General features: G+C 53.0%; 1 protein-coding gene across 2 annotated transcripts in view; it reads left to right on the forward strand.

The window, feature by feature from the left end:
• glra3 (glycine receptor, alpha 3) overlaps positions 1–22,237 on the forward strand; it is a 51,863-nt gene that overhangs the window by 9,043 nt on the left and 20,583 nt on the right. For both annotated transcript variants that reach the window (XM_039750073.1, XM_039750074.1), the window contains exons 2-6: positions 2,793–2,920; positions 3,948–4,015; positions 11,047–11,270; positions 13,207–13,289; positions 15,232–15,369. In XM_039750073.1, coding sequence (XP_039606007.1) covers positions 2,793–2,920; positions 3,948–4,015; positions 11,047–11,270; positions 13,207–13,289; positions 15,232–15,369 — 641 coding nt within the window. The remainder of the gene's footprint in view (positions 1–2,792; positions 2,921–3,947; positions 4,016–11,046; positions 11,271–13,206; positions 13,290–15,231; positions 15,370–22,237) is intronic.

The following is a 22,237-nucleotide window of genomic DNA, read 5'->3' on the forward strand; positions in this document are numbered from 1 at the left end:
CACAATGAAACTTCTACACGTCATGCCAACTTTTTCAAAGCGTCCACAAAATCCTCGAAACTGGCATTGGCTGCCTGTCTAAGAGCCTCCCAACTGCCAATCTTGAGGCTGTGCCCCCTGTCACATGACACGCACTTCACTTGCTCGTGTTGACACTTGCTGAGCTGTACCCATTTTGTGCCCACTGTGCTCCACTGAGGTGCTCCTTGGCAGTTTTTGGGTGATGGTACCTTGGCACAGAGGGCACTGATGGCTCACTTTTGGGTGCCACCAGGGATGTTTTCCGTCTTGACTCCTGTGGTTTATCACTTTGTCCCAATTCCTCTCTTTGGCGAGTTTCAAATTGTGAAACGGATTTCATTTTATAATTTCGGTTCAGCCTCACGCCACACAAACTCAACTCAGCTGCACTAAACTCAACGGGCAGGTGCCACACACGTGCGATCAGGCGACAGCGAAAGGGCTTGAGTACACGTAATACCACATCAGACCAGGGGGTGGCAGGATGTGCTGACTGTCTCTCTCAGTTCCTTACAGACAGGACCCGCCCCCTCTGATGACGTCACTTCCGGCACAGATGACATCATTTCCTGCAGCAGCCATCTTACCTCCAAGTGTTCAGTTGTGTTCTGGACTCAGGCTTGTGAACAACACACTCGACTTCAGGCTTTAGCAGCCAGGATCACAACATATGGGGACAGTCTGGGGTCTTTTGTGACACACGCCAAGCTCATGAGTTCTGTAGAAAAGGGAGAGGCTTAAATGACAAGGGTGACAAAGAGAGTAAAAGTGGAAAAAGGATTTGCCTCAAAAGAAACTCCAAAGCAAAGAAGTCCAAATACGTTCAACTCTTCTTCTTCTTCTTCTTCTTCTTCTTCTGGCTGCTCCCTTTAGGTGTTGCCACAGCAGATCATCCTCTTCCATATCTTTCTGTCCTCTTGTTCTGTCACACCCGTCACCTTCATGTTCTCTCTCGCCACATCCATAGACCTCCTCTTAGGCCTTCCTCTTCTGTCCTTAGCATCCTTCACTCAATATACTCCTCATCTCTCCAAACCAATGCCATCTCGCCTCTCTGACTTTGTCACCAACCTGTCCCACCTGAGCTGACCCTCTAATGTCCTCATTTCTAATCCTGTCCATCCTCGTCACCCCCAGTGCAGATCTTAGCCTCTTTAACTCTGCCACCTCCAGCTCTGTCTCCTGTGCCACCGTCTCCAGGCCATATAACACAGCTGGTCTCACTGCTGTCCTGTAGACCTTCCCTGTCACTCTTGGTGATACCCGTCTGTCACAAATCACTCCTGACACTCTTCTCCACCCGGCCTGCACTCTCTTCTTCACTTCTCTTCCACAATCTCCATTACTCTGTACTGTTGATCCCAAGTATTTAAACTCCTCCACCTTCACCAACTCTACTGCCCTCATCCTCACCACTCCACTGACCTTCCTCTCATTCACACACATGTATTCTGTCTTGGTGGTCCTACCGACCTTCATTCCTCTCCAGGGTCTCCTCAGCCTGCAGATCACAATGTCATCAGCAGACATCACAGTCCACGGGGTCTCCTGTCTAATCTCGTCTGTCAGCCTGTCCATCACCACTACCAATAAGAAAGGGGCTCAGAGCCGATCCCTGATGTAATCCCACCTCCGTCACTCCCACCGCAGACCTCACCATGGTCACACTGCCCTCTCTTACGTTCTTCTCTGCCACTCCCGACTTCCTCATTCAGTACCACAGCTCCTCTCAGTCCCCCTGACATTTGCTTTCTCAGGTCCACAAAGACGCAATGCAACTCTTTCTGTTCTTCTCTAAACTTCTCCATCAACATCCTCAGAGCAAACATCTCACCTGTGGTGCTCTTTCTTGGCCTGAACCATCCTACTGCTCACTGATCATCACCTCCCTTCCACTACTCGTTCCCATAACTTCCTGCTGTGGCTCATCAGTTTTATCCCCCTGTAGTTCCTGCACATCCCCCTTATTCTTCAATATCGGCCCACCAGTCCACTTCTTCTCCAGTCCTCATCATCCTCTCACTTTCCAAGATTCCATTAAAAACTCCAGAGCTGCCATCTCTCCTAAACACCTCCATGCTTCCACAGGTCATCTGGTCATCTGGACCAACGGCCTTTCCATTCTTCATCCTCTTCCTCGCTGTCCTTACTTCCTCCTTGCTGATCCATTGCACTTCCTGATCTCCACATCATCCAACCTTCTCTCTCTCTTTCTCGTTGTGGTCATTCATCAGCCTCTCCAAGTCCTCCTTCCATCTTCTCACCACCCTCTCCTCGTTTGTTCCCATCTTTATCCTTCATCCTCCCACCTCAGAGACTCGACCCCTCCACCGGACTTTTCTAAAAGCCTTGGGGGTGTGTCTCTCTCTGGTGATGTCATGCTGGCTCCGCCCCTACGTGACGGGGACAGGCACACAACTCAACACACTGAAATCTCAACCAGTGGTCCAGCAGGGGGCACTGGCTCTTCTGGGGGTCTTATGCCTCCAGTGGCACCTCAAAGCCACAACACAAAACTGGACCCCCGATGTCGGGGGTCTCGGCTCGGCTCACCTCTTCCAGAAGTTTCTTCATCGTCTTTTACTTTCTCAGCTTTTCTGCCAGCCGAGCCCACGAATGACAAGGCAAGCAAGCAGGGCTGGGCACACAGCCACCAGACATTAAACGCAGAGCACTTCTGAGGGCAGGGCAGGGCAGTGCCCAGCCACACACATGACGTCTCCGGGGGCCGCTGGCCATCATCATCATGACAGCTTTCTCTTCTGTTTCAGCTTAGTCACCGCTAAGGAGCACGAAGGACCACGCGGTCGCAGCACGCCCATGTCACCCTCGGACTTCCTGGACAAGCTGATGGGGAAGACGTCGGGATACGATGCCAGGATCAGGCCCAACTTCAAGGGTAAGCAGTACCGTGTCCTTCCACTGTGGGGGCTTCATGTGCAGCACTGGCACAGGTGCCATACGCTGTGACCAGTCAGTCAGTTCATGACCGTTTGTCCTGCGGTGCTGCTTCTTTCTACAGTAGACCACTCGGTTTCTTGCACCTGCAGGTGCCACCATGAAAGCTTCATGGGCAGAGTAGGCTGCAGAGCACCAAGTTGGGCGAGGACTGAGTGACAGAGGCCACCTGTGCCAGACACGACCCTGGAGAAGCTGTTAGGGGGCTTTTAATGACTCGAAAGCCATGGGGGTGACCTTCAGGACAGGAACAGGTTGGCCTCAGTGTGCCACATGCAGGTGTCAAGAGCAGTCAGGCCTGAGGTGAGGACCACCCCTTCATATCAAAAGGGAAAAGTGTCCTAAAAACAGGACAAGTGACGTCACAACTTCTGGGCCAGCACGTGTTGTCAGAAGCCAAATGGCAGTGCCCAAAGACAGCAACATGGAGGGGCGGCCAGGGACAAGCAAACTAGTGGCATCTCGGACCCTCCCTGACCCAACACAACGGTGCCAACGTCCACATGGCAGCCAGGCTGGTGAGAACAAAATGAAGCGACGGCTTTGAGACATCCTTTAGGCTAATGTGCCCCCACAAGTGTCCCCTGGCAGGTGTGCCCAGTAGCCTCAGAGAAGGTGGTGCCTCAAAAAGCTGGAAGGGCCCAGGAAAGCAGTGACAGTCAGGGCGGGGGCACCTGCTCTCCCACCATATCAGGCGTTTATAGAAGGACCCACCAGAAGATTTGCCAAGAGGCTCAACTTGGCAGAGCACGTAGAAGGTGGGCATTGTCTGGATAACCTCGGCCTGAGGACCCCCAGCAATGTCCGAGCCACAGGCTTTTCATGAGTGGGTGGGCCTGAGTGCACCTGAGGAGCCCCTCAAATGGCTCATAACTACCGGATGCTCTCCACGGGTGGTCCGTCGGCGTGTAAATCCGTGTCAGATGGCAGATAAACGGCCAACTCTTCAGCTGTGCTTCTCTTTTCAGGTCCTCCTGTGAACGTCACCTGCAACATCTTCATCAACAGCTTTGGGTCCATCGCCGAGACGACCATGGTAAGTAGAGCCCCCTTTTACAGAGATCTCGTAAGCTGAGCCCACCCTTTGTGAACCTCAGAATGGGTACACGTGACCAGGACACTGTGGCTGAGCAGCTCTTGGTCACCCCCTGAGGGGTCAGTGTGAGCTCCGCCAGCCCCTTTACAGAGAAGAGAGGACAGTGAAGCCCACCAGTCTGTCCACACTGCTGCTGGCCTCCCACCTCTCCATTGTGCCACCAGAGGCTGAACTTGGCAGCAGTGACTTCATCCCAGTTTAACATCAGATGGGGGACTTCATTGATAAAGGGTGACGTGATTATCACGGCGTCCCCTCGTCCCCTCATCTCCGCACCACTTCTGTGTCACTTGAAATCAAGGGGACTCGGGAGGTTTGTACCACTCACTGCTGTCACTCAATACGAAGGGGAGGACATGAGCCAGATAGGAGGAGTCACTTGTCACAGCACTGCCACTTTCTAATGCCACCAACTGTGGTTCCTCCTCCTCACCTCCATTAAAGTGGTCTGAGTGAACCCAAACGGCCCCTTTCTGCAGTCAAACTGTGTGTCGTCGTCGTGTCATCTTAGGTGGCCCTTCACTGTCATTGTTACTCGTCACGACATGCCAGAGTTGTCACATCTGTGCCTCCGCAACAACGCACACACAACTCTGGCCGAATGAAGCCTGGCAGTTCAGCAGCCCTGCTAACTTGGTGGTCTTGGGCTGCATATTTGAGATCCCACCATCCAAGCCCAGGTAGAGGGGTGGTCTTCAGGTCTGGACCCCCTCAAACTTACATAATGGCACAGTTATAGCTTGCGCTCTTTCTCATGGCCCAGGGTGGCTGCTCTGAAGTGCCAGCTGAATAAATGTGACTTGGCGTGGCACCTTGGGAGGAGGCCACAGGCGCAGATACGCCAGTCCCATAATGGACAAATGGTGGGATGACTGCTGTAGCCCCCCGACCGCCATTACAGTCAGAGGATGGAAGAGAAGCCTTCACTCCTTCATCAAGAACTGTCACCTCCATGTTCATATCACAACAAGTCCAGCTGAAGGGTCCCATCATGGCCCTCCTGCAGCCCGAATCACCAGGGCATTGACTAAGGGGGTCCACGGGGCAAAAGGGCAAGGTGGGTCTGTTTGTGTTCCTTGAACGAGTCGCCGTCTCCTAAAATCAGGAGCAAAGCCTGAGCCAAAATTCCGCTTTTTCCACCTGGATTAGAGTGTTAGGGTCCCGCCCGGCCGTCGAGCTCAGACAGCGGGTGAAGGTCCATCATCATCATCATCATCATCATCATCATCATCGTCGTCGTCGTCGTCGTCCTCTAGCGATGACTGTCGTGGTTTCCCATCTTGAACTCGTCTTTGGCTCTCCAGGTCTACTTGCTTTCCCTTCCAGTCAGACCCTTCGTCACGCGCCCTGTGCCCTTCTTGGCATCACGTCTGCCCGTGGGGGTCTCGCTGTTTTCATTCCGAGCTCTGCCTCTCCGTTTCTCTGCTATTCGGCTTATTTGTTGAATTCTTCTGCTGGATTTTTGTGTTTTCCTTTCCTGACGTTTTACACCAAAAGGCCAAAATTGAGAGAATGCAACACGTCTGTAATTTCTTTTCCCAACTGAGATTTAAGCCTCCTTTCTTTGGTGGTCTTCTCCACGTCGTTACGTCTTCGTCACGTTTCGATCCTTTGGCCGATGTCTCGCGTACTTGTGCTGTCATTTAACAGACTCGCTGCTTTGGCCTTCGTTGTCTTTAGTGCCGGTCGATATGCCCGGCCGCTTTCTTAATTGGCATTCTGTGCCATCAGAGGGGGGGGCTTAGGAGCTGTGACATCACAATGACACTCCGTCCTGGGCTCCACCCACAAAGGACGAGGAAGGAAGAGACAGAGAGACACGGAGAGGGGCAGGAAATAACAATAAAGTTAGAAAGACAAAGAAATCCATGACAAAGCTGGAGCTCCCAGAACTAAAATATCACAGAGTGGCCACTAGAGGGGGAAGAAGCACCGTCAATAATAAATAAATAAATAAATAAATAAATAAACCAGTAACACAGTCATGCTCTGGAATGGCAGGAAACTCCATGGAGTACAAAAGGCCAAAAATGGAGTGCCCAGCAAAGACAAGACGAGTGCAGGACAGCAACCAACATTAAAGTCCAAGAGCAGAGCAAAAGATGGAAACAAACAAACAAACAAACAAACAAACAAATGCCAAAAGCTCAGATGGATGGCCAACAAAGTGCTCAGCGCCTCGCCAGTGCATTTGAATGAACCACGAGGGCCGGTGGGCCGCCCTGCCTTCAGGGGGCTCAGGCAAGTCCGTCGACATGATGGGCAGGTGGCCCCGCCTCCTAGGGAACCACCCACAGAACACAATACATGCACAGACACAAAGACAAAATGAAACACAAAGAAGAATGGAAATACTTAAAATGGATAAAAAGAAATCCAACTGGTCACTCCTAAGGCTACAGCAGCCATCTTGTGCTTAAGTGCTGGAGTCTACAGCGGGCTCCGCCCTCTTAGCAGGACAAACAGAACAAAGAACATTCTAATGCATAATTAACATAATAATGGAGGGTGATAAATCAACCAAACCTGAAGTGGAACAAATACACTTGAAGGCACTTTGTCAGGCCCTCGAGGACCTTTGGCAATGTGGGGACAGAAAGTAATGACAACAGGGACACAACACGACCAGGAGAGACCCCGTGTCACACCACACACGCTCAGAGCAGCCGTTAAAAATCCACACACGACTCTGCGACACACGAGAGGGCTAAGCCGCTTACTGCCAGCGCGAGACCGTGAAGCGGACCACCACTTCTCATTTATAAAGAGAGTCACATCAGGGGGCTTCCTGACATGAATCTGATGGCCTCATCTCTGGCATTAAGATGCAAAAAAAGGCACCGAAGGAGCCGCTTGGGTGGCACCTGTCACAGACTTGGCATTAGAGGCAGACGCCCGGGCACACTATGTGCAGCAGGACCCCGAGGAGGCAGACAGTCCTGTCCCCTTCATTATAAATGATCCATTTGTTCCCATCAGACCACACTCAATGGCCCGTAATGACAAGGTGACAAAATGTCTTCAGAAAGGCTTCACTGAAACTCACAAACTAAGACCCCTCACTTGACCCTCCAAGCTGTGCTCAAGTGCCACCTCGAGACGCGTAGAACTGGAAATGACCGACCATCGTCCAGAAAGGCCCGCCTGCTCCGTGTATAGAAGGTCCACCACTGCCACGGCAAAGTGAACCATGAACCCCAGGGGACTCAGCAGAGTGACAAGTAGGGGAGGACCAAAGCATCTCTAAAGCTTTGAGTGGCCTGGACAGTCAGTGAGGTGACCCCGAAACCAAGAGTCACTCTGACATTGCTGTGGAGATGTGAGGAGTAGGAGGAGGAGGAATGTCTATGGCACTCTGGCACTGATGGCGGACTCGCCAGCCTTTACATTTAAAGCACAACCCTAACCCTAACCCTAAAGCACAACACACAATGCTTCCTGCGCTTCTGACTTCCGAAGACCCCGCGCTAGGAATGATTGCTCTTTCAGTTCTTTTTACGTGGCACTTGTGCGTTGAACTTCATGATCCAACACTCGACTTGGGGGCTTATAGAGCCCCCCGATGTCTCACCCGAAAGACCCGCAGACGAGTTCTTGGCCTGTCCCGCCACCATCTGCCCATTCTTAGGACAGGCAATGGTTGTTGTAGGCGTGCCCTCCGAGGCCAACACAATGGCATGAAACGCTCCTCCTGGGCAAAGCAGCCTCCCTGTGCCAGCTGCCAGTCCAGTCTTTTGTGTCACGGCCTCTCGCTTCTGTGCGTTCCATTGATTTCACGTCCTTTTCCTGGTCACTTCTCTGCCCAAACACACAAGGGCACCCCTAAAATCCACGCAAGCCTTAACCCCAAAACAAGAAGCCAACACAGAGGTAAAGGTTTGTTAGTGTCAAAAAGCCCCGGCCCACCGTAACACGCCAAGGGTCCTGACCAGTACAAGAAGCCCCCCATATCTTCTGCAGTACGCCAGTCGACGTGTCTCAATGTGAAGTTATGCAAGGAAGCCCCCATTTGTAGCCCTCCAGACTCAAACAGCACCCACTTTGTGTGGGAAATGACACCCTGATGATAAAGAGTCAGGTGGGCTTGGAGTTGAGTGTCAACGGACCCCCTAATGGGGTACGAGGGGTCCAAGGCTGCTTCTTCGAGGGCCAATTAGATGAGATTTTTGACATTTGACCCCTCAGCCCCCCAGATTGTCACACAGAACACGTGGGGGTCACTTAGCCTGTTTCAAGGTCAGTGACAGTGATGTGGGTGTTATTTTGTAGCCCCCAGTGGACCCCCATTTAAGATTATGATACAGACACTTGAATGGTTCCCATGTCTGGTGCGAGGATTCGGGTTTATCTTGGGCGTCCACCTCATGAAGGTCAGATGTCACGTCGCCCGTGAAGCTGGCGCTGATCCACGCATCTTCGAGACAACAAAGGGTTTGACCAGCCGGACACCCGGGTATAAAGCTCAGCTGCTGTGTCGCCGGCCCCTCCGGACGAGATACCATCAAAGTGACACCCCGTGATGATGATGATGATGATGATGATCACGACTTCATATCCTCACACGCAGCGCTACTCAACATGGCGCCATTCGGAATGCAGGCCTTACACTTATGTGAACAACAACAACAGAGAAACACAAATGAAACAAAAGAAACAAAAGAAACAAAAGAAAGAAAGAAAGAAAGAAAGAAAGTCAAACGGTCACCAAACCAACACCCTGGCAAAGCGCAAGGCAATGCCAACGGGAGCCAACAACACAGGAGCCGCTCAGTGGCTCAGCACAGTGGAGAAACAAAGAAAACCAAAAAGGCCCCCAGAACTTCTTCACACACCCTAAGTGGCATCTCCACTGCCAGCTCGGCCCGTTCAAGGAGAAGGAGAAGGAGGACGAGGTGCCCCCCGACGGACCGCCGAGCTCCGGTCTGCCACATATTCTGGTGTCCCATTGTCACGTCATGGCACCATACTGGTCCTGGTCTCGTTCCACTATGGTGTCCACTTGATGGATGGACTAGCTGGGTGAGCCAATCTGAGGTTTGGACGTTTGTGAGAAATCAAATCCCACGAGGCCCGGCTGAGCTACAAATCTTTGGCACTGCGGGTCACTTCTAGGCTGGGCAGCCGCTGTGGTAAAATGACAAGCCGCAGTCGTTGGGCTCTTGGCAGAGGTTCAGGTGACTGCCGGCCGGCCGGCCTCGTTGGCCATCAACATGAATTATTCATCCGCGAGGCTCGTCTCCACTTCAGGACACAGCGCCATCGCATTAAATCCAGCGGAGACGTAGCAGCACCAGGGGTGACGGCTTCAAAACGCAGATGAATTAATGGCTCCGGACAGCGTTAGGAAGAAGAAAGCATTCGAGCCGACGGGAAGGTGAGGCAGCAGGCCATCTGCGAAGGGCGCCTGAGCCTCCTGTGGGCACATGGCGGCTGTCACATCAGATCAGCGTGCTGTGGCCCACTCTTTGGGGGCTCCTATCTGATGCTGTGCACAGACCACTGGCGCCCCACCGATTTCTTCTTCTCAAGTCTGCCCATATCAGGTCTAACCAAGTGCTCAGTAACAGGGGGTCTTGAACCAACCATGATGGGCCAATCAGTGCGACGGAGCGAACCGAGAACAAGGATTCACCGGTGGGCACCACCTTAAATGAGGCCCCAGTTCTTCAGGGCACACCACACCTCAGATGTTTAAGAGCCGGTGAGCAAGGGTGACTTGGGTACCCAGGCATAGGGCATTATGGGCACCAACAACAACAACATTTATTTCTGTCGCACATTTTCATACAAAAGTAGCTCAAAGTGTTTTACATGATTAAGAAAAGAAAAATCAAAGACCAAATAAGAAATAAAAATAAGACAACATTAGTTAACATAGAAAAGGAGTTAGGTGGTCCGATGGCCAGGGTGGGCAGAAAAAACAGAAAAAAAAAAAACTCCAGACGGCTGGAGAAAAAACAAATAAAATCTGCAGGGGTTCAGAGGCCACGGGACCACCCAGTCCCCTCTGGGCATTCTACCTCAAATAAATGAAATAGTCCTCCACCACGACCTATCAACAAATCCACTGATGAGCTGGCACAGCCGGACTGGCAATGGGGCACCAGTGTATCACAGTTAGACCGTGTGGGCAAAACAAAATAATAAAAAGGGCAGCAGCAAGTCATGACGAGTGCACTGAAGAAAAAGCTGAGGGACAAGAGAATGAGACGCACTTGGTGAGGAGTGCCCACCAGGACAGTTCTGTGCAGTCAGCCCCCTGCTCCAGTAGGTGACAATGGGGACAATCACTACAGAGCAAGTGACATGAGACTGAAGAGGAGTCAAGAGCTTGAGACACGTGAAGGAATGAGTCCAGCGCCCCGGGCATTGGCGAGTCCACAGATCACCTCATCAAACGGGCATGAAGGCCTCTCGGTCACCGGTGCCCAAAGCAGATGGCGGGCACACCTACAGATGGAGTTCATCGCTCCAGGCTGGCACCCTCTACAGAGCCTCGACTTTGTGTCTGCTTGTCTCGGTCACTCGCTCCTGCATGAGCCGTCACGAAGCAGTGATGCCATCCTTTGGTGTGCCTCAGCTGTGGATGTGGGCATCTTCAGCATTTGGAGCAGTTTGTCATGTGGGGGGGAGCTGAGGGGTTTGAGCCATCAGCGCCAAGTTTATGGTCTGCACCCCCACATGTCCTTCACTACTGCTGGGAATGTCATGTAGTGACGAGGCCAAATGAGGACTTTAGGGCCACCACCTGGCAGGAGATCACAAGCTGCAGATAACATTGAGACATGGATTTGTAAACCAAATACCTGGGAATGGCATTTGGTGGAGCATTAGCGTAAGCTGGCATGGCAGATGGCACGTCCTCTCCGTGGTCCCACAGCCCCACAATCAGCCTCATTACCTGACACTGCTGCTTTAAGGGGCATCGGGGCAAACGCGGGCGACTGACGACTCTCTGTTTGTCTCTGCAGGATTACCGAGTGAACATCTTCTTACGGCAGCAGTGGAATGACCCTCGCCTGGCATACAGCGAATACCCCGACGACTCCCTCGATCTCGACCCCTCAATGCTGGATTCCATATGGAAACCCGACTTGTTTTTCGCAAATGAGAAGGGGGCTCACTTTCATGAAGTTACCACGGACAACAAGCTGCTACGCATTTTCAAAAATGGGAACGTCCTTTACTCCATTAGGTGAGTACCTCACGGGTCACGGGGCGCACCCTGGCGGCACAAGCAGGCGACGTGGCAGTGTCATGGGCAGCTTTAACCTTCCTATTAAGGTTTGGGGACTTCACCTGCACTGTGAGGCTTGACAAGAACACAAATGTGGGGGCACCCTAATGGAGCCCCCCAACACTGATTTGTCTTATGAACAGCAGAAGAAGACGCCGAGCAGACACTCGGGAAACTCACTCACAGAATAAGACCACCACAGAAAGATGGGGGAGGTGAGCAGGACCCCCAAACCTCACAATGTAAACAGAGGTCATGAAGGGTCACACGAACTGGTAAAGCAGAATGGGAGCGATGGAGCCTTCTCGCCCCACGGCGCCCCGTTACATCTCCTCGCCCCATGGTGCCCCATTACTTCTCCTTGCCCCATGGCACCCCGTTACTTCTCCTTGCCCCATGGCACCCCGTTACTTGTCCTTGCCCCACGGCGCCCCGTTACTTGTCCTTGCCCCACGGCACCCCATTACTTCTCCTCACCCCACGGTGCCCCGTTGCCTCTCCTCCACACCTGACCCCAGGCTCTGCCAGAGGACATCCAGCGTCGGGCCTGGCTGGCCACCAAGTGGTCCGTGGAGATGGCTGGCCCCGTGACCTTGACACAGCTGTCTCCTCAAAGTGACAAGTCACCTCGGGACCACTGGGCTGACTCCTTGAGATGTCCATCAGCATTTACTCTGTGACTTTGCGGCTTATGTGACTTTCACTTGCACTGACAAGAACGATGGATGAAACTCAACGGTTGAATCAGCACACCATAGCGGAGAAAAAAGGACGTGGCACGATAGTTGCCAGCCAATATTGCCCAATTACAAAGCATTTACTGAAAGAAATGTGGCCCCTGACGTGCATGCCTTTCAGAGAGTCCTGCGGACAGACGCTGGCACAGGCCATCCGATGCATCCCTCAACATAGCATTATTGTCCAGCTACTCGTTTGGCATCCAGACTGCCCACTGCCCACTGCCCGCAGTCTCTCTTGTGAAACAGCCTGTACACCAATGGCGCCAACTTTTCTTTTTCACTTCATGCCACCGTGAGCTGACAAATTCACACCGAAAAGCAGCAGCCATCCTGCTCTTGGCATCCGTCATGGCCCTCCAGGTCACATTGACCTGACATTTTGGCTTTTATTCCGTTTGACCATGCGGGGCACATTGGGGATGGCGGGCGATCTGTTCACACGCACATTGAGAATCAGGATCACCCGCACATTTTAGCTGCAGTGCGAGCCCCCTGATCACTCGCCCCACGTAATTTCACGGACAGACAGACAGACGTGAAACACAGCAGACACTCGACATCCAAAGGGACGGGACGGGGCGGGGGGCAGGCAGGCGGGCAGCTGGAGGACCAACGAGCTCGGTGGCGGTGGCAGCACACGTTCGGAATCTCATCCTGACCTGAAAACCTCTTCATAAGCTGGCAGAGCAGGACGATGGTGCCAGTGTGGGCCACCAACACAAATGCTTAGAACGCACAGTATGTATGCATCAGTGCAAGTGTTTGAAATAATAAAAGACAATAAAAAAAAACTGAAATGGCGACAGCAATGCCACGTGCCCGCGATCACATGACACCCACGGGGTGCAGGATGAGCTGGGCAGGCCACTGCAGAAGGTCTTCTTCATTCCTGCCCCACTACTTTTGGATTCGTGTTAAACAGGCCTGCCTCTTCATCTTTTTAGGATGATGATGATGATGATGATGATGATGCCCTCACCTCCACTCCTCTGCCCATTAGTGACACGCACTTGTGGCACTCCCTGCTGAGTTCAAATGGTGGGCTGTAGAGAGGACCTGGCTGGCACAGCCCAAATACAGCATCTCTACCATGCCTGCCCGCCACATCACCTCTCCAAGATGGCACATGTTAACCCTTCGTGTTTTTTTTCCAGGTTGACGTTAACCCTTTCCTGCCCTATGGACCTCAAAAACTTTCCAATGGACGTGCAGACGTGCATCATGCAGCTGGAGAGCTGTGAGTATTTGGCCAGTCAGTCAGTCTGTGGTGCTTGTCATGCTGTGTGCCCGTTGGAACAAGAGGGTGACCTGAACTGGGGGTGGAGAAGCGACATGGGCACACGTTCCTGCCGCCTTTAAATGGCATAGCTTCATCAAAGGCCATTTTCATTGTAAAGGCTTCCTCTCTGCTACCTCGGGTTGGGTTTGACCCCAAGTCAGGGCGGCCCAGCAACTTCCCAGGCCAATGCTGTTTCCTTGGTGCCCCTCATGGTGCCCCTCATGGTGCCCACTGTTTGATCCTTCTACTGGCCCCTCACCCTCCTTCGACTCTCCGTCTGTACAAGGCCAGTAATGCAGGTGGGCCCACTGGGCTGCCACTCACCACCTACAACTCCCTCTGGTGGCCACGACAACTAAAAACATCCCAGGACGTTTCGTGGGGTGGGCTTATTGGACGACCTGAGCTTGGCAGGCAGTCACACGTACCTGAACTGGTCACCCATCAGCCTGGGGTACTTCTGATATCTGTGCTGCCCCACAAGTCTGGCACATCTCCATCCGCTATGTGGGGGCTTATGAGTGGCACTCCAATGGCACAGACGTTGTTCCCACCAGGAGACTCCCTTCATGCCACAGACCAAGGGAAGGGAGGCTGGCACAGTGGTCAGTTGGCACTCAGGTATTTTAACTCTAACCCTTTGCCCACTCATTGCCCCTGCGCAGCCCTCAAGCCCTCTCTGGGTTTGGGTGGATGTTCCTGACTTGTGCCCTTGTGTGTGTCAATAGGCCACCTCCAGCTGGTTGTGCTTCCTGCCTAAGATGACACCAAACTGCATTCAGGGACTTTGAGAATGTCACATTCCGCCAGTGACCTTCAATTAGATGGCCACTTGAGGTTACTCAGCAGCCACTCGCGGTGCTCGAGCGTTTTATTCAGCAACTGGCGCTCTGTTTGTGTGTCACACGCCTGTCACTGGGCCACGTGGGACATACGAGAACTTCACTGCACTTACTGTGTGGAAACATCTGACAGCGAAGACAGCCGAGGAGAAGAGCACATGAACTTTGTGCAGCACACTGATACGTACCTGCTGACCACCGACTGACCACAGTGGGGACTGGTGACCCTAAATAACAAGTCCCCCCCCCCAGTATTGTCCACACATACGTGAGACGTCACGTCTCCTGATGACTGAGCAGAGGGCAGCGCGGCCCATGGGGTTTGCTTGATCTCTCGGTGTCATCCTGTGATGGACTGGCACCCCGTGCCAATGACTTCTGGGACGGGCTCCACAACCCAACAAAAGTGGATGGATGGATGGATGGGTGGGTGGCCGAGAGGTCTTCAAATCTCCACAAGCTCCAGTGCAGACCGCTGTATGGTGGACTCGTACGGAGGACAATAAGGACCCCAGAATCCTCCTATGACTGGACCACCCGAGTCAACACTTGGTGGGGTCTGATTGTGGAGTTCCAGCCATCTGAATTGGTCTTCACACAGATGAGCTCCTCACACAAACTAAGTGAGGTTTGGTGGCACCTCAATGGGCGAGGTGGTCACATCTGCGCTGCTTTCTTATTGGTACTGATGGCGTCGCCGGGTTCACTTCCCTTGTGAGATGGCTTGGACTTCATCGGTCTCAGGAGGGAACTTCAGCAAACGTAATATGGAAGGGGCGGCAACAGGAGTTGGGTGGCAGAGCGACTGGACGTGGCACCTCACCCTCCCATCTGTCACAGAGCTTCTTCCCTTTTAGAACAGCGACTGGAGTTGGCATGACGAGGGCACTAAAACCCCGTACTGTCGACTCCTGGAACATTCAGATGAAGATACAAACTGGCCGACCTAACGTCGCCTTCAATTTTAGGGTTCTACAGACTCCCTGGTGTGCCAAACATGGCGGCTGCCCACGCTCCCTTGCTGCACTCTAAGTCTCCCTTCTTGTTGTCTCCTGCAGTTGGATACACGATGAACGACTTGATCTTTGAGTGGCAAGAAAATGGCCCGGTGCAGGTGGCAGAAGGCCTGACGCTACCACAGTTCATCCTGAAGGAGGAGTCGGACCTGCGCTACTGCACAAAGCATTACAACACAGGTGGGTGAGACATGCCATGGCAGGGAGGGCGCCAGTCTCTTCAGTCTGGGCACAGAGCGCAGGCTAGGCATCCCATAATGATCACACCCTGTTCTTCAGAGCAGGCCCCTAAAAACCTTCACAGAAGTGAGCAGCTCTGGGCAAGGTGAATGGCACCCCAGTCACAAACACCACAAACTCCCTCCTGCCACACACGTCCATTTTGAGGGCACTGCCATCCCACTCATACAGCATTAGGATAGCACGGCGGCATCTGAAGCCTTTCCAATGGCACGTCCACCCTCACTCACATATGAGCTTATGTACGCGGCGCCCAGTGTGCCAGTGCAGATCAGGATCAAACTCAGCAGAAATGAATTGTGCCACACAGAAGCTGGCGGCGTCCAGCAGGCTGCCTAGATTCACATTCTAGAAATGAGACACGGGTTGCACAAGAGCGTGAGTCAGTTTGCAGCCGCGGGCACCCTCTGCCACACAGCGCCCATCAGTAATAGTGCTGCAGGGGGGTTTGGAGGAAGGGGCAAACCAGAGCCCACCACTGCAGTCCCTTCATAAGCACTTAACCAAGCTGGAATGAGTGGAGAGAAATACTGCAGAAAGAAGTGCACCCATGCCCAGGGTGATGCCCAGCAGATGAATACTGGCAATGCAGCAACTTCAACTGAGCAGCTTCTCGAAGACCCAAACTGGCACACTTTTATCTTGTAGGGAGTGACTGCCGCTTGTAAAAGGGGACTTCATTTATGGGAAGGTGTTTGGCACGCGTTGGCACAAACGTTTGGAGGTTTTGTGAAATAAGTGACGAAGCAGAGTGGTGGGCAGCAGGACTTTAGGGACCTTTACATCTCGACTTTGTATCGCATCCAACCCAACTTACGAAAAAGTTCAACAGAATGGAGGAAACGTCAGTCTGGGGACAAGTGTGATGGACAAGGGGACAAAACTGATCACTGCCACTTATAGCAGAAAGAAATTCACCAAGCAAGAGGACCTTCAACGGGGCGAGGAGGACCTACAAGTGCCACCAAGTATGAAGACGCCTCAGATCTGAGCTTCACGTGAGCTGCTGAACCAAAGCCTTGGACTTGGTGTTGGACTGAGGGGTCCGGGCAGCATGGCAGGGCAGCTGGTGACTCTCAATGGCCCCCACGGGAGGCTTAGTGAAATGTTCCACATCTCCACTACTGCTGGCTGGCATCTCTTACTGGTTTTCTGCAGACATGATACTCACCGTACCCTGGAATGAACTTGAACTTTATCTGAGGTGCCCCTAAACCGCCCAACGTCTCACCTGGTCAGGTGTTCTCAGGTCGGCTCGACTGGCACACTCGGCTGCAGCTTTTCATTTCAGCCCATTACTCCTTTAAGTGTCATTTTTACTTTTCTTATTCTGCTCTAGCGTGATATTCACATTTAGGAGAAAATCGCAGATTTGCCTCTTTTGTGCCCTCCTTTACTCGATGGCATCCCAGACAGTGATGAGCAGTGAAGACACGGGTGCAGATCATGGCACTTCGCATTTAGTGACATTGGCGGCCCTCACGCCAGTCTACAGCTGTTCACCCTCGGCAGGATGCCAGCCTCCATTAAGCCAGCTGCTGTCGCCCGCCGTCTGCTTGTGTTATGGAAATCCACACAATGGACTTGCTGGCCTTTTCATGGAATGCAGGAAGCGTTAAGAGTCTGCGTCTTACTCTACCCATAATGCATCTGTTATGTAACAAGACCTGAACAAAGCTGTGTGGCCTGCAAACACGACTTCACTCTGGTGGGGTCTTCCAAGTCACAGGGCGGCACGGGGGCACAGTGGGTAACACCCCCCCCCGAAGGTCAGGTGCATCGGCGGTCCTACATCGTCACTAGTGTGTGCTTGGCGTGAGTGCCCTGTGGTGGGCTGGGATTGGCTCCAGTGGACCCCCGTGACCCTGTGTCAGGATACAGCGGGTTGGACGATGGCTGACCGAGTGACTGACTGACTGACCGACTGACTGACTGACCGAGTGACCGACTGGCCGACTGACTGACTGACTGACTGACCGACCGACTGGCCGACTGACCGACTGACTGACTGACCGACCGACTGACCGACCGACTGACCAACTGACTGACTGACCGACTGACCGACTGACTGATTGACCGACTGACCGACCGACTGACCGACTGACTGACCGACTGACTGACTGATTGACTGAGTGACTGACTGACTGACTGACCGACTGGCCGACTGACTGAGTGACCGACTGACCGACTGACTGATTGACTGACTAGCCGACTGACTGACCGACTGGCCGACTGACTGACCGACCGACTGACCGACCGTATCTGCTCTCCGAGCACACAGACTTGTGAAGAGTTTCGTGTAAAACCAGATGGCCTGCTTCTGTGCTTTAACATGAAGATGAAGGCTGCCAGGTGTGATGACCAACACGCTGGCTTTGGCACACACCAGGTGCCACTCTGGGTACAGAAACACTTAAATACAAAACCCCGTCTGGAAAAGAACAAGAAAATACCGCGAGGCTCAAATGAGAAGGCAATTCAAGCAAAGCAAACCCGACGCTAAATCTCGAAATAGTAAAGTAAGAACTGCCAGCAATGCTCACCAAAGGCTCCTCCAAAGTGTCCTCCAAAGTGAGCCACCAGGAAGCCGGCTGGCCTTTAAAGGAGGGGCGGGGCAACCGTTACCTCACCAGAAGGCCCCGCCCCTCGAGAAATATAATAAAACAGGCAGAAACATAAAACCAGAGAACAATAAGCAAGAAACCAAAAGAATCCAAAATGACCAAAGAATTCAGACAGGAGGAACACGACACCTGCGTCCTCAGAGTCACCCGATACGTTCAAGTTTGATGAGTTTATCACAAAAGCTTTAGTTTAGGGTCCAGCGTCATCGTGGGCTCCGTTTCTGATGTCCTTCTGTCACATGCAGGGGGCTTCAACCTTCATCTTGGTCATCACGGAGAGAACCAAATGTTTGGGTGGCTTTGTTTTCGTCCAATCCAGACACGGTTGTGCCACACGCAGTGCTGGCACCTAATAACTGGACCACCGCAGTGTGACACAATCCATAAGCAGGGGCCAAGTGCGAGGTGGGGAAAGAACTCCATGTACTCCAACAGAGAGAGAAATAAATAAGCCAAGTGACCACCAGGTACGTGAGCGGGCAGTACACACTTGAAACTGATAGTAAGAAATAAATGACGAATGAACAGTAGAAACACACGTGCTGCATTCAAGTTCACCACTAGGGGCAGCACCTGGCAGAAGTGGCACAGATGGAGACTGGGGGGCGCAAACACGGCCTGTCCATGCCAACATCAGCGTCTGGTTGAGCAGGACAACTCACGACTGTGGGCACAACTGCACGCAAAAGGGAAATGGGCAGCTTGCTCTGCAGGGGCCGCTTTTTTATTTGAGACCCTGAGCTCCGCGACGTTTCCACTTAACAGGCAGGATGTTTGACTCGCAAAGCAGCAGACTTTAAAGGGGCGGTGAATACGCGAAACGAGGCCACATGGCTCGCTCGGACAGCAACGGCCGCTTTACTGAGACCTTCCAAGTGCCCTGAAGAGCACCATGGGGGCAGCAGGTGCATTCTGGGTAGGGGGCCAGGGCGCACACAAGTGCGTTGAGCTCTGCAGTCCTGGCTTCCCGTTAAACGTTCAGCATCATTTGCACCCGCGTCTGCACAGCGTGTCACTAATGCTCAGCATCCGAGAACAATTAATGGAGCAAACTCTGCAGAAAAAGCAGAAAAGTACAATAAAGTTTAAAAACAACGCAAAAATGACACGAAAAACACCGGCGGCGGATATCAGCACATCGGCTTCTGAGAAAGGACATGAAAACTGAAGAAGTCAATCAGAGAGAAGCGAGCAGAGCCACCGACGTGCAGACGCCGAGACCCCCGGTGCAGTGCTCGTCCCTTCAGACCCCCGCTTTCTGCACCAATCACGCTTTGCCATCCACTCTGCTGCCTGCGCGCGCGCGCGCACACACGGACACACAAAGCCGCACAGGCGCACTCTCTCGCACACGCGCACGCGCACATCTCACACGCGCTCGGCTTTGTTCCGCTCGTGCCGCGGGGCTCCCGTTAGTCCAGTGGTCTTCATTCCTGCGCCGCTGCCCAGCACTTTGCTTGCCTTCCTCCCCTTTAACACACACACACGGAGTCTCCCAGCCCCTAATTCTGCCGTGGAGGTCCACTCCGTTTTATCATTTAGGTCATGAAAGTCCGATCTGCCCGGGTGGTCCCAAGTGGGTGGGCTGGCGCTACTTCCGACTTATGACATAATGCTGGCCTTCCAGTGATCTTCAGCCATCCAAGTTAAAGGTGGGCACCAGGCTGTCATCCGCCACAAGACATCGAGATGAACATGAAAACCAGTAAAGCTAACGAGCCGCGTTTATAAGGCCATTAGCTGCCATCGTCATCGCTGTTTTTGAAGGCTCTTCACCGACCACTTGATCCCAGATGGATTAGCAGCCCTTTGACAGTTGCCAGTATCTAACTGGGTAATGCGCTCCTCAAGTAGTGCCGGCTGGCACGGCTAAAAGGTGGCATTACAGAGGGCAGCAGTCCGCGTTGTCGTCGTTCGGACCAGTCCCACAGTTTTCAAAGCCAAACCCCCCCAACGCCCTTTACTTCTGTGGATGCCCGACGAGAAGCCAGCAGCGGTGACAGCCAGTTGTTCTCACAGCGACGTCACATCATTTGATCCTTTGATTGTTTTGTGGTTTTATTGTTCTCAGTTGTCGAGATTTGCTTCTCTTATTCCCAAATTTCCTTGAATATTTAAGGACACGTTTGTTTCACATCTCATTTCAACGCCATCTTTCTTTGTCATCGGGCACTGCCATTTTGGCTGAAATGCCCAGACAGTTTGTGGTTGACTCTCGACCTGTTGGCACGCGCCTTCCTCAGTCTGCCAACTCTTAACAGTTTAAAGACTGGCAGACTACGCCCTAGCGTGTGCCATCTTTGGTTTGCCGTGACAAAGGACGAGGACTTAGGCTTGTATTTGTACCAACTGCTTGAGGTGGCAGAAGCTTTGAAAGGAACTGGCATGGGAATATGGTGCCAAGTGCCAGAAGCAGGGTGGCACAGTGGTAGTGAGGGGGTGTGTGGGTTGTCTGCAGGGGTTTCCTCCCACACTCCACAGTCTGGCGCCATCAAACTGCCCCATGTGTGTGTGGACTGGCACCCTCTCCTGGGTTTGTCACCCTGTGCTACATGTCATTTATAAAGTGCCTGCCTTACCCGTGTAAAGACAACAGCATGTATGGCACACGCCAAGCACACCTCACTTTGTGTGGCACAAGTGGGCACCAGAAAACAAACAAGACAAAGAAATAGGGCAGGAAACGGGCACGTGAATTAAAAAGAAGGAAAAGCGAAGGCAACGTGGCAGGGACGACCGCCGGACTACGCCCAGGCACACTCATATGGGCACAACGCATGGACTGAGGTGCCAGGCAGAGAAAACACACAAAGGGTGATGAATGGAGCCGGGAGACTTCACACGAGGTTCACACAAACGTCTCAAGTCCTCCGAGCTGGAAACCGCAGGAGTGCCCGTCTGCCAGATTCAGGTGGGCATCGCTCATCACGCAAGTCAAGTCATCGTGTCGGGCTGTCTGGCCATTTAAGATTCTGCAGAACAAGACTGGCGGCGCCTCACGGGCAGCAGACACCTGGCACCCGGCGGCCCGTGCTGCACTTCTGTAGGACCACACTGAGCTGTGACGCCCGGTGGGGACAGCACGTCCCATTCATGGGGACACACAACTGCTCAACTGGGACCAGAGGAGCCCATTAAAGCAGCCACGGCGCCCGGCTTGTTGTTTTCTGTTTCTTACGCTGAAAGTACTCGAGGGTCCGCTGGGGTCCTCATCTCGGGTGACGCGAAGAATCCAAAGGTGGGCGGCCCTGACGTCGGCCCACAGCTCTGAACCAAAGCAACCCGATGAGGGTGGGCTCATCCAGATGTCACATGACTGGACTGGGGTGGTCCGCGGTGGGGGTCCGTGAACAAGCATGAGCGGCGTATCTGCTTGAACAATCACCACTGCAGGCCGCGCTGCAGCTCGTCACTCACGGGACAGACGGGCAGAACTTGGAGGACAAACGGACCAACAAACGAGCAAACATGGCACATGGCTTCACCCCTCAATGCCATGTGTCAGAGAGAAGGTGGGCAGCTTTGTCCTTAATGGCCGTCACTTCTGTCTTCATTCCCCCCCCCACACTACGTCCAGTGGGTCCGGGGGGCTTCACAGAACCGAACGAGTCCTCTTAATGAGCCTGACGAGTTGGCCAAGCCCACCATTACAGAGGTGTCACCAGCCCAGTACAATGGCAGGCAGTTCTCAAAGCTGACCCCCTGAATCCTCTCCTTTCTGCTTCATCACATTTCTCGTTTGGGGTCCGCATGAAGCTGCCCAGCCTGCACCCCGGGGGGCTCACACACACTGCAGCCCACTGCCCAAGACACCATCTGCCCTCAAGATTATTTGGTTTTCTTGTGCCTACCTAACCCTAACCCTGATGTCAGACATGGAGTTGAACCTTCATTCCGTTCCATTCGAATACTGTGCCCGCTCACTTGGGCACAATGTAGGCAAAGCCTTGGCAGCTTAATTTGCTCTCAGGACTACGAAGGAGAAGTGAAAGAAGAGCAACTGGCGACAGGCGGCTCGGATTTAGGAGGAGGACTGAAGCAAACCTGCCCACGGTGGGCTGCTGCCATGTTAGGCTCGTCTGCCCTGGCACTGCGACTTGGAACTGACGGACTGCTAGTCTGCAAGGTGCTGTGACAATGAAACGGAATCGGAACGTTTAGAAATGAGAGGAAGAGGAGGAGGA

This window comes from Polypterus senegalus, chromosome 4, assembly GCF_016835505.1.
Source record: "Polypterus senegalus isolate Bchr_013 chromosome 4, ASM1683550v1, whole genome shotgun sequence".
Lineage (NCBI taxonomy): Eukaryota > Metazoa > Chordata > Cladistia > Polypteriformes > Polypteridae > Polypterus > Polypterus senegalus.